This window comes from Diabrotica undecimpunctata, chromosome 2, assembly GCF_040954645.1.
Source record: "Diabrotica undecimpunctata isolate CICGRU chromosome 2, icDiaUnde3, whole genome shotgun sequence".
Taxonomy (NCBI): domain Eukaryota; kingdom Metazoa; phylum Arthropoda; class Insecta; order Coleoptera; family Chrysomelidae; genus Diabrotica; species Diabrotica undecimpunctata.
The window spans coordinates 168,449,382-168,463,373 of NC_092804.1; the positions used below are offsets into that span (position 1 = coordinate 168,449,382).

Genomic DNA, 13,992 nt, shown 5'->3' on the forward strand with positions numbered 1-13,992 from the left:
GCATATAACCACTATAAACAAACCAGAAATGAAACCAATACTTTAGTTAGACAAATAAAAAGGGAACACTGACAGGGTTTCTCAAAACAGATGGAAGGCGATTTCTACAGAATACAAAAAGAAATATGGAGAATGATCAGAGGACAAAAGAAAGAGATGAACGAAATAATAAAAACGAAAATTCAGAAGGAAACGTGGGCAGACTACTTTCGATCCCTATTTGTTAAAAGCAACGATAATGAACGACAAACCCCAGAAGGCGGCAAATGAAGAAATAAATATTAAGTAGGAAGAGGTAAAGGGAGCATTAAGGAAATTAAAATATATACATAAAATAATTAAAAAATCACCAGAAGAGGACAGAATACCGAACGAACTACGGAGGACCAGATCTGACCAAACAAATACTAAAACTAATCCAAAAAATAATAGAACATAACAGAATTTCTCAAGATTTGAGATCAAGCATCCTAATACTTCTCTTCAAAAAGGGAGACAAATCGGACCCGGAAAATTACAGAGGAATACACAACCAGAGTGATAACAAATAAACTGAATGTAATTATAACTCCAGCAGAAGAACAACAAGGTTTTAGGTCAAGAAGATCCTGCACCGATACTATATTTATAATGAGTCAAGTGCAAGAGATATCATTAGAATACAACAAACCCGCGTATCTATATTTCGTCTTATATGTCTTAAAAAGACATTTGACGGTAGTATAGAAGTACCGAAGTACAGAGAACATCAAGGACTAGTTAAGATATAGAAGATTAGAATGGAACGATCATATAAGCCGAATGACAACAAATAGAGCAGTAAAGACGGCAAGAGACGGTTACCAATAGGAAGACGATCCGTAGAAAAACCACGAAAACGATGGAACGACAACTTACTAGAGGCACATTGAAAAACAGGCATGTCTACATAAAAAGAAGAAGAAGAACTACAGGAAGGAAACGACAAGGAAGTACTTGATAATCGTAAAAGCAAAACAATACGAGACTTCCTTAAATAGAATGGAACAAAAATTGTAAAAATGGAATATAGAAACAAAAAGATGCTTATGTGCGCATAAGGATCAGTTATAATTAAAAGTAAAACTGGAACAAACCATGAAGTGGAGATATCCATGAAGTGGAGATCCGTTATAACCCTCTTCTCAAAACTATGGACTACCCGAGAGGCCATTGAGATCGAAAAGCACTCCTCATCTCCCAAAAAAAAGATGCCGGCACCCTATTACCTTTAGACATGGAGACTTCTTAATAACCACAAAGCCTTGTCTTCTACTTTTGTTAAACCTACGTGTATGACATTCTCTTCCTCTGACTTTCTCGCACGAATAGTATACAGTGATGCACCGACGGTCAAATGGGCAATTTTGTAAACAACGTCTTTTACAAAAACCCATTTAAATGACTATTATCTACTTACAAGTGTTGGTATGTATTTTAAAAAGAAACGGTAAACAAAAATTAAATACTTAAAAATTGCAAAATGTTATTGATGATGTTAACTTTTCAAACCTCAAACAGCTAATAGCTCATAAAAGCAACACTGTTATGATGATATATTCACAAGTATGTTCAAGATGATGAAGTTTTCATATATTTTGTACAGTAATCAACCACCAATGATACATTATGATTTTTATACAGTGAATTTCAAAACAAGAGATTCGAACATTTATAGAAATCACCGAGCTGTAATTAAAGTTCAAAAAAGTTTTTAGGTAAATAATATAATAGTGAAAAGTGAAATAACAATATGAACTAAAAAATGTGAAGAGGCTGTCAAAGCGAAATTTTGGCTGTTGGGCACTTTTCTTTGGACGAATATTAAATTAATGATTTATAAATAATAATAAATAAATAAAATACCAATTAAACCAAAATTATTTAAACATAAACAGGTAAATAGAAAGAGATATAAACAACAATTTAAGGAAAGTATTGTAAAACTATAGAGCTCTAATGAGCCGATTATTCTTTTTCTTCTTCTTTCAATATCAATTTTTATATTATGCCATAAAGATATTATTGTTGCTCTGGTTGTGAAAAAACAATGACAGAATCATGTTGCACACATCGTTTTCCATAGTTATTACCGTCATTTATTCGCCACGAGCTCGAAGTACAATATCTTGAGCCAGAACTATTTGTCTATGTATGTTTATAATGCACATTTGATGCTTTTCGACACTTTTAACGCATATTCGATGCTGCTTGATGCATTGCAGCTCATCCCCTTCTTCAAACCTTTTCCATCAGTGACTCATACGTCACAATCTATACTGGCGTATCATAAAAAGAGCAAAAAATGATCAGAATGAACCTTAGTGTTTTCTTACGTGATTTAAGATGGGAAAATAGGCAGAAACCTCATATCTCTTCTACTATTAACCAACCATAGGAAAATAAGCAGAACCCTCATAGCTCTTCTACTATTAACCAATCATGGGAATAAATAGGAAGAACTCTCATAGCTCTTCTACTATTAACGAACATAAACCTTTATCTTTGACCGATAATACTCTTCCTGGTGCTTGCTTAATACAAGAGTGTTCACTCGTATTTATGCAATGTTGGTCATCATCGTTCATTGAATATATTTGGACAAGTGACTAAATGAGCAGAAAAAAGCATAAACAATAGAATTCTAATGACAAGGTAGAGGAAAAATTAAAAATATAATTCCAAACTAAAGCTTGAAAATACATGATCTATCTAAAAGCTGTAAATCTGTATTGTTTTCAAAAACAATATACATATATCCGAAAGATAAACTTTTGTAGATGATTTTTTCCTTTTCGTTTGACATATAAAAAACCATTTCATTGGTCTTATCAGATAAGCCAACTAATAAATTCCTAGTTTTATTTTTGTATTTTTGCACAACAAAGTTACCTCTGTATTATAGTACAACTTACAAGTAAAATAAACGTGCTACATAGAATATAATTTATGTGTTTATGAGTGGGTGAATGTTAATATATGTGCTATGAAAAGTTAACACAGTCAATGGTATTTATATCATATATACAGATTTGACTTCCATGCATTTATTATAAAAACATTATCAAAGTACATAAAATATTCGACAAATATATATGAATAAATAAAAATCGGTAAAATGTTCTATGAATAAAGAAAGTAAAGGTTTTTAAAGAAAATTGAAAGGGTAAAAATGTGCCTGTGTTTTTTAATTACGTACGAGATATCAGTAATATTTTCTAATTCAAAAATAAGAACTATAAATAATCTATCAATTTAAACGATAGACTGATAACAATCATCCATCTGTTATTAATTTAGAAAAGTGATTTAATTATAGTTTTATAGAGAACAGCTAAATAAATAATCAAATGATAAAAATTAACAGGTTATTGAGGTTATAAATATTCAATGATTTGGATGAAGAACATGTTACATGTGAACAATATTACAAAGTTTCGTATCCCCAAGAATCTTGTAACTATCGGGACAATATATTTTTCGAACGGATAAGAAAAGAGTAACTCCTATAGATGACCACACCATATAAAATCTATGTTTTGTAGAAGATAGAAATGAACGAACTATAGAAATGACTTACGAAGAAATGTAACGGTAGACCATACGAACTGAAAGTAGTTTAGGTTGCTTCAAATTGGGGATAATATTGTTAAAACTGAAAATATAGGTGTATAGGTGCAAATGAAGAATAAAAAAGGGGTACATCATTGAGAAGCATCTTCAGTTCGTGGAAGACCGCTCAGACCGTTATCGCATCCTCTTTGAGAATGTCTTCCGCAGTTGCAGACGAAACTCACGAAGAAATTATTCCCAGCCCCTGCCTAGAAACGACTCACTACCACTACTAGGGTTGAGCTGTAAGTAACCAGCCAGATCACAGGTAGCGTATAATGGACAGCCTTCAGATATGAATTAGCTACGAATGTATGGAATAAACAGTCACCGATCAAGAAGGGGCAATACTGGAGAGTGTAGTCGGAATATCTAAAGAAAGCATACCTTAAGATGCTACAGAAACGACAAAGTATCGTGACATGATGATTATTGCTACCACTAAATAAGCATTACTTAAACTAGTGGATTTCCCATAACACAGCAGCTGCTCAGATTGTCTTAGAGGTGGTTGAATCTCACACTCGACAACTCGCTCAGCAAGCGTTGTGCTTCAAATTTACCAAAACCTTCAAATAAATATGTCGAGTATCAATAAGAAATTACCTGAGGTAGCTAGAGTTAAATACACACAATCTCACACTGAGCCATTTGCCTCACCCTGAGAATATTTCAGTTTTAGTGGAATATTTGCCTCCCCTCGAATTTATGAGTTAGACAGTCTCATGGATTTTGGTGGAGGCAAATATGACAAAGAACTGAACTAAAACTATGAAAAAGAGCACAGAGAGTAGTGAGGAGCAAACAGTGAATAAAAATGACGCAGAGAAAGATGGAAACGATTTGGGAATAAATTTTGACGAAGAAAGAGTCTATGAGAAGGAGAAATAATATACTGGCCGTACGAAAATTAGCATTTAAGCAAATCTACAATAAAGTATAATATGAACCGTAGATTATATCTAGATGAGTATTGCTAAGAACATGATAGACTCTGCAGCTATGTTATTAACTGTGAATTTGTTGATTTAATATGAAACACACACACGTACAACCAAACACACAGAGTTGTGTGAAACAGTGTAAATCATATGTAAAACTGGAAAAAAACCGTAAACTATGGACATTTCAATTCGTGAGAATAAAATGGAAATGAGACAAAAGGAGGTAACTCAAAACAGATGATCAGAAATGAGTGACTATTTTGAACACACAAAAATGTTGAAGGAACGCCACACTACTCATGATACGACATAAAAGAACCACACAAATACAAGAGGAAATAATACACATTGAAAAAAATGTATATCGTCATTTTCAAGCTAATTATTTTCGTGAAAATTATTCAATAAAGCCCAAGTGGCTAATGCTTAAAACATTAAATTGAAACCAATGAACCTGGAAGAAATAAAGAAATATCTAATAGAAAATGAAACGTGGAACATTCTTTGATGTGTGTTCACTGGTAAAACTGATGGAAGGCATCAGTTGAGATAGCTCCAGCACGTTTAAGATTTGGGGAGAGAATGTATAGGTATTAAGGATAAAACTGAATGGCATATGCGTTCCATCAACGGATATAAGAAGCACAATACAAGTAAGTACTTTTTGTAATACCTTATATAAAGAAGAGAAATCTAGAATCTGGAAAAAATGTATAAGCAAACCAGAAAATCCAGTAACATAGAGTAAAAGTTAATTGAAAAATAAATAAATAGAAATGATTAAATTAAATAAAAACCATTTAATCCTAAGCAGGTACTTTTAAAATGACCACTTTCAGATAAATAATTGCCAATAGATGATGTAACAGCCTTAAGAATTTATAAATGAGTACATCGCTTTAGCGAATTATGTGAGTTACATTTCCACTACAAACCAAAAAGTATAGTTAATGCCGACTTTCCAGATGCAATGACAAATCACGGGGTACAAATTTACCTATTGCAACTCCTCTACATTAAGCGTTGAGAATCGACATTAAACTGTAGATTTGGTATATCTTAATACACTTCATGAAACACACCACATGTGTACACAGAGAACTCAACATACAAAATTTGGTACGGCTCCACCAGAACTCACAAGAATGGTCTTTCTGTTTTTCTAATTTTAACTGTATAAAAAATGGAATCAACATAATTTAACAGGACATACACATATATACACAGATGAAATGACAGAATGACAGAAGGAACATACAGTAAATAAATTAAAAGAGGAAATCAAAGGGAATGTTGTACTGTGCTCAGATATACCAAAAAACTAGATCAAATTACTCCGAATAGAGAGCAATGTACTGATACAACGTTAACCATCCTACAATTACCATTTGGATCGCCGACCGTCAGAAAGAGACGGCGTAATAATAAGAGAGGAATTATAAAAAAAATAATCATACATCAAAGATGGAATGCTTGTAACTGATTAGATAATGGAAAAAGTACAAACTTGTACAAAAAAAAAACAAAATAAACATCGGCTTTCTAGCCTCTTACATTAATATTTATCATCGATTTTATCCATTGGTTTCCAAAGTTTCCAAGCTATGAGTCTCCATCTCTCAACGTACTACTAAGTCGGTTCGCAACTCAAAGTCCCAGATTCATTTTGGATTTTATTATATTATGTTAGAATATAGGGCCTGCGTAGCGCAAGCGGTAGGATGCTTGCCTCGCACGCCGGTGGTAAGGAGTTCGAATCCTACCGCCGGCAAGAACAACTAGACATTTTTAAAAATGTCTATAGGCCCCAGGTCGACTCCGCCTGAATAAAATGAGTACCTTGGGTAAAACCAGGGGTAATAATAGGCGGTTGAAGCGTAGCACTGGCCATGTTACCTTCCTTGTATACCGTAGGCCCTAGATATAGCAGACTGCCCTGCTATACTCCCAAAGCCGCGAGGCGGTATAAAACGGGAGACTATTATATGTTAGAATAAATTCTGGTAGGAACGTGGCTCAAACTAAGTATCTTCTATTCTAAACTACTCACAATCAAAAATGCTACTATTCGCGATTTAAATAGAAGAATTAAGAATTCAAATTTTGTAAAACTTTTAAATTAGAAAAATAATTTAGACAAAATAAAACCACAGGCAACATTTTTAGTACTTCGATTCTAATTATACCTAAAAACTGATGAGAAAATGTTTATTTACTCTACGGAAGGGTGTCTCTAAGTCTACACAAGGAAAGGTAGGAAGAACTAACTACGAAGATAAAAAAATTGTAAAAAACAACACGCACGCGCCAGCATGGAAATCATTTTATATACAGAGTGAATCAATACACTTTGTCAAAATATCGTTATCGTGATATTCCAACACGATTTTTTTTACAAATAATTAAAATTTTTTAGGGGAATTTTCTGAATTGATTCACACTGTACTTGGTTAAAAATGTTATGATGTGTGTGATTTTGAGTATTACTTTAAAAAATAACACTTAGCACCTTTTGGTGTACGTTATTTTAATAGTATTTAATATTGTTGTCGCATAATGTTAGAACACAAGGTTAAAAAACATAAATTGTTAGAAAAGAAATTTTAGAAATGCACTTTACGATTATCACCAAGTATTTCGTCACTTAAACGGAAATATAAAGTAACTAAAAACCTTCGTAAATTAGAATAAATTTTTCCTAACCGAAAACGCTAAGTTTAATATATATACAATGTGGGCGATTACCCGAAAAGTATATTACAGCTCAATTTAATATTAAAAGTCATAATTTATTAAAAAAAAATAGCCGTGTGATACTGTTGCCGTTAATTGGCGGTTTTAACACCTTCAAATTTAGCTTAATGTACTAATTGTCTAATCCAATGTTGATACTTGCTACATAAATTGAAACCAATAGAGCTACTTGCTAAGTACCCAAGTATTAGATGCAAAATAAAAGTCTTTATACATCATGCTTTACTTGTCACATTTCGAGAGAGGTTGTCATATTTTGATAAAAGCTGTAATAGTCGGAATTAATAAAGTTTTCTTAACAAGTAACTCACAGGGGCGATATTATAAAATTTAAAGCCAATGATATAGTTGATTTTGGAAAGTCTAAATTGCCGTATTCGCCGTTGATACATCAGAAAATAAGAAATATTTTAAAATGCCCTCCTTAACGAAGTTAAAATAAATCAATAATTCAGTACAAAAAAAAGCATACAAAGAAACAAGAAGGGCGATTTAAAAGCTTGAGGACTAATGCTTAAATATTTTATTTAAAAACATTTTAACATAATGCCAAGATTCTACCCCTTCTCCTCCTCTTGATACACACTTCTAACGTTGTGCCCTCTGCTGGAAGTGCACTTGTATTATTAAGCCATTCTAATTCCATTTTTCGTTAATGAGCGAAATCAAGAGAAATATCTGTCCTATGAGTCTAGATCTGGTGAGTAGTGGAGTTGAGTGATGACACTTGCGTCATTTGTTGTGCAGAAACCGCTGATAAATAACGAGCATTGAACTAGTGTGTTGTCGCGGTATAGAACCTAGTCCTAACATCTCTCTGATTCCACCTGCTATGAGTTTTTTGGGCGTCAAAGACTTCTATTGACCATTGGGCTCTTGATTACACGTTTTATCCCAATTGGCCATTTGCCAGAAGTTAATGACAAACCTAAAGTCAGAATCGTTCTTCCTAACACTATCTAAACAAATTTTGCAACCACACAGTGCACACTTGATTTTAGAGCTAAAATTCCTTTGGGGCGTGAACCAAATGAAATGTTAACAAACTATCAACCATAAACGTGTCAGAATATCCGAAAAGTTCAAAAGTTTAACACAAAACTTGGCACACAGACGATCATCATCATCATCAACTAGCCTTTAAAGTCCACTGCTAAATATAGGCTTCTCGCATGCTTTTCTACTTAGTACGATTTTGCGTCATCTGAATCCAATTTGTAGTCACTCTTTTTATGTCATCTGTCCATTTCGTTGGGGGTCCACCTCTATTTCTGTTAGCTTGTATTCGGGGTCTCCATTCCAAAATTCTTTTTGTCCACCGGTCATCAACTGATCTTGCTACATGACCTGGCCAGTTCCATCTTCCACACAGATGATGCTTTTGTTGAAATTCATGTTGCAAAGTCTCTAAAAATCACCCAAACATGCAAAACTAGGAGTAGATAGGAAGCCACTCTATCACACTATGACTTTTGACTACATTTTTTGGTGGAGGGCTGTACTATGTCACGTTTTATGGCGAATGTCACGTTTTATATCAAATATCACGTTTGATGTAACGTTATATACCAAACGTCACGTTTGACGTCATGTTTTATGTCACATTTTATGTCACGTTTTATGTCACATATTATGTAACATATTATGCATCGAGTTAGAATCTATGGAGAGGGCATCACGTGACTAAAAACGACCTCACTTCGTGCATATTATTTTGCCACTTTTGACAGATCGTATATGTTTATTTATGATTGTTGTTTTTCGAATATTTTTAGTTTTATAATACTTTTATAGAAACTGTAATAATATATTGTGATAGTGCATAATAATGGTTTCTTGTTCTCAACGTAGTTGCAGTGGCAGAAGCAAGCAAGAAAAAATCTTCAGGAATAACGTTCTACAGGTTAGCATACAAATATGTAAACAAAGTAATGGCCCGTACTTCAGAGAATAAATTAATAGTATTTGACTGTATTAATTTATCTTTATATATAATATATCGTGTTTTTAGTGTTTACCGCGGGATAAATAAATCATAGTTTATTAAAAATGTATTGCACTTTTTTAGATTATGATTAAATCTTCTGAATAACTAGTCATATTTTTATAGTAGTTTTAATATTATTGAGTCCGGCCATGATCCCACCGCCATATTGATATCACAGTTAGCCACGCCTACCTACGCCGTTTTTAGTACATACGTTAATATGCTCATAGCTTCTCCATAGATTCTAACTCGATGATATTATGCCATATTTTATGTCACATTGAATCACATTTTAAGTCAAATGTCACTCATTATGTTAAATGTCATATATTATGTCACGTTCTATGTAAATATATTATGTCACGTATGGACTCGCGTCATTGCGGCGTTGCCACAAAATTCCGTAAGCTCTGAAGCTTCCTTATTTTACTGTTTAATATGAGTCATGTTGCTCATATATGATTAATTACATTCGATAAAATTTATTAATTAATAATTAATTATAATCAAGGATGGTAGATTAAGATTTTTCCTACTGTTTACAAATTCGTCCCAAATTCAACAAAATATTTTATAATACATGGCACTGGCGTCTTTCAACGTACAACGTCCCCTTAGGAAAATTAAGATAAATAGCAATGTCCAAACAACAATTAAGCAAAAAAAATTGAATAGAAACAAGTTGTAGATACACAGACTATTAAAAGAAGAACTAAACTATATACAAAAAATTACATCAAAGATTTCTAAATCATAATAAAATTGAGAACAGAACCTTTTCTCTAATCTAATATAGACAAAACACAACAGTCAAAATAATACAAAACAAAAAAATATTTACTATTTTTAATGGAAATTTACCACAATTTGAAATTTAATTCAAAATGATATTTTCAATATTTTTGAGGCGCATTCCTGGGTCGACTTTATTGGAGGATAGTTCATTTGATTGGACGAAACTATCTTAACTTAATAATACCCGTCAGAAAATCGAAACGTCAAAATAAATTTATTTTCAAATAAAGTAGTTAATTTCCCTTGAAAATAGTAAATATTAAAATGCCTCAAGAGAATAATATAGGAAATGTTTATAAACAGATACTTACAAAGCAATTTGAACATTAAAAAAATTATATAGGACAAACATGGAGAACCTCGAAAAATGTGTACCGAATCATAAGAAATCTTTATAACGCAAAATCCCCTTTTCGCTCATATTTTTAAATTAATAAACTATAAATACCCTTTAACATAATGAGATGAGTCTTTTGCTTATTAGAACAGGTGTTTTAAGACAATATCTTTTTTATAAATGAATGAAGTATGTAATTATCATGAACATAAGTCCTGTTTTCTGTGCATACTTACATGTACCTGGTATCCTTAGATATTGAATAGGAACCATTTTTATTTTTCCTAAAAAAGTTACTTGAAATTTAACAAAACCAAATAAGCGATATTTATTTTTCACTTGAAGTTTATTCATGAAAATATGTTTAAAATTTTTTAAATGGATTTAGTTTTATTTCCTTTTTAACCACGATAAACTGCTTATTAAAGGGATGTAGCAAGCCAATATCAACATTACTACCAATACATCACATCAAAGCTGCTATCATTACAGCCTACATCAATGCTGCATTTGAAGAATACATTCAGCCTCTTCTCCAGATATGACATCCAGATATATATCTGTTTTAGGCTTCAAAAAAATTGGCATATCCAGTATCTGTTCATAATATAGGACTGAGATGTTGTTTTATTGTTAAATAATTGGCGCGAAAGATCTAGATGGTTGTTTTATTGTTACACATTGGTTGATTTATTGTTAACCATTGCCCCACGTTTTACTTTTTACTTTTTCTATTTCCATATATTCTAGAAAGGCATGTTTTCTGTTAATTATATTTGGAATTATTGTTTTTTGGAGATGTTTCAAGATTTTTTTCAAAATATAGTATATATATCATAAGAAAAGAAATATAATACCGTAAAGAGAATCACACATCAGACAATAAATCGCTAAATAACTACAGTATCTACCATTTAATAATTCTGTATATTATTTTGATTTAAATATGTTTCTACTGACATTACAGTAATTTACATTTATATTACAAATAAGGACGACACAACAGCATACTCTAAAAATATCATTCATAGTTCTTCTACACCTACGACGATGCCTATTTTGCTCAAGCAGAGACATGAAGATTTAAAAATGGTATGTACAAATGAGAAATAAAAATTTAAAAACAAGATAGCAAATTGATATATAACTGTTATAAATTGAGAAGCCAATTTAGGATTTGAACATCAGCAAATCATAAGTGAAGTATCATTCCATAGGGATGTCGACGATACAAAAATATCAGTCACAATATGATGATTCAAATCCTAAATGTCAAAAACTGTATTAACTACAACAGAGATACTACTGTAAGTTTCAACACTAGCGTTGGATATTACTTTCTTTGGTCTACTTTGCTTGGAAGTATGTTGCTCAGGATAGAGATCGATGGAATGAGTTGAAAGAGGCGTATGTCCAAAAATGGACGATTGTAGTCTCTACTTTGACCATAAGTAGAATGTATTTTTATTTTTTTTTTTTAATTATACGAAATCCAAAGTTAAAAATGAGCTTTTTTGAACAGGGAATTAATTTTTAATAACCTTGATAAGTGCTGCTCATCAATTTCGAGAGGACGGTTGATAAAAATGGGACACATAAGCTGTGGAGAATCTCAGAAATGTCAACTTAAACACTAAAATGCCAAACTGAGAATGCTTTTAAGTTACATACCAGTAAAGTTCAATAAGGTTATAGTTAATAATCAAGAAGGATTAGGAATTTCACAAATATTAAGAGAATTTAGTGGAAGATGAATGGGCGACTTGATTTTACATACAATCGGATTTTTAAATGCCGAAACTGCTAATATTGAAATATAGGTCCATCAATATAGCTAGAACTGTGAAATCCGAATCAATAATCGAAATCAATCGATACTTAGTTGGATGGCTAAGACACTCAGCAGTTGGACAAGCTTCGCTACCTTAGTGGCTGCTAACAGACAATGCAGGCCTACATCGAGATATCAAGAGTAGGATTGCGGAAGTTCCATATGTTTTAGTGCAAGTTTTATCAACTTTTATACAACAAAATAATTCCATGCCTGTTTTTTTCTATGACTGCGAAACTCAGAAAGTTGGTAGATTGAATGAAAACCAACTTTTTATAAACCGTTGCATGTGTAATATCCTCATATGTATGGTTGTACAATGACCAAGTCGAAGTATGTCTATTGGATTTGCATTGAGAATTTATTGTTGCTTTCCAGTTAGTACCAAATTTTAACAGTGAAGTCTGAGACCCAAACAAAAAACAGCTCAATACCATTGAGTCGTGACCAAGAACAATATAAGGCGAATGTAACACAATCACCCTAGTTTTTTCCTAACATCACCCGCTCATGATAAGAATGCGGATGCAGCATTGAAGAGATGAGTGGATCAATGAGTTGGCAGGCATGTGATAAAAGTTTTGTGATTCAAAACTGTGCAATTTTCAGCTAAAAGACATAATTAATATAAAGACTTTCCCGTATACACCCAAAAATAAAATATCCATTACCTATCTAAGATATTTTGTATTCACATAACCAAATTCAATGGCTCATTCTAAAACACACATATGTTGTTGTTAATACAGTTGATTTCCTTCTTCATAAACGTCGATAATGCCACTATCAGCGTATAGTTCCGGATGGCAACAGATAATGACAGAAATTAATAAAAAATAACGTACACCAAGAGGTAAGTGAAATGTGCGGTCACCTATGCAATGGCGCTGCGCTGGTCTGCGGCGTTGGCGGCCATCTTACCTGGCGAAACTCTTGAATGCCGCAGATTGGGGGTTTATACATAAAGGGACTCTACTTGTGTTTAGTTGCTCTGCTATAAATTTATGCATCTCCTCTGAAAAAAAGAAAAAAAATCATTAGAAATAAAACCGAGGTGGCAATTGAAATATCAAATATAAAGTATTTTTAAGTACAGTCTTTATACAAGTTCTTCTTAGCAAATTTCACAATTGGCACACTTAATAGCAATTACTTCTTAGCATATTTCACCTTTTCCTATCTTGTCCTAGTCTTTAAGGTTGTTTTTACTTCTTTAGAATGAAACTTATCTAGTTTAATGTTATTTTCTTCGTTTTTGTCCACCATCAGTTTCTTTGCAATCCATCCATCCATTCATTCTTACCTCAATTCACCTTTTAATCTTTATATATGGCCTTATGAAGGTTTTCTGATTTTCTATTATTAACGCTTTTCGGGACAGATCAATGGTCTCATGTGTCACCAAGACGTAAGATACTATCTTTTACTGTACTCCCCATCCATCGGTCGAACCAATTCAGTCGAGAATTCGAGAATTTGTCAAATTTGCCACTAAAACGTAGCTCGAACCATAAACACTATATACATCGAAGTAGGTGAGTCTGTCAGCCCAGTGAGTCATTAAACTCAGTATAATACAAGTGTTTCGTACTAACATCACGTAATCTACGTATCAAACGCCTAAAATAATCAAATAGATGTTGTCTTTGTAACTTGATCTAACGTTCTTCCAGTACCTCTCCCCTACGGGAAGAGTAGATAGAGGATACTATCT

At 32.6% G+C, this 13,992-nt stretch overlaps 1 protein-coding gene across 9 annotated transcripts in view; it reads right to left on the reverse strand.

Moving 5' to 3' along the window:
* nmo (serine/threonine-protein kinase nemo) overlaps positions 1-13,992 on the reverse strand; it is a 372,069-nt gene that overhangs the window by 19,337 nt on the left and 338,740 nt on the right. For 3 of the 9 annotated variants that reach the window (XR_011950114.1, XM_072523946.1, XM_072523945.1), the window contains exon 8: positions 13,200-13,293. Coding sequence is in view for 4 of the 9 variants with exons in the window: in XM_072523946.1 (XP_072380047.1) it covers positions 13,200-13,293 (94 nt within the window). In the remaining 5 variants the exon portion in view is untranslated. Of the gene's footprint in view, positions 1-10,683; positions 10,732-13,123; positions 13,294-13,992 lie in introns of all 9 variants that reach the window. The other 6 variants (XR_011950115.1, XR_011950118.1, XM_072523948.1 and 3 more) reach the window with 4 other exon arrangements.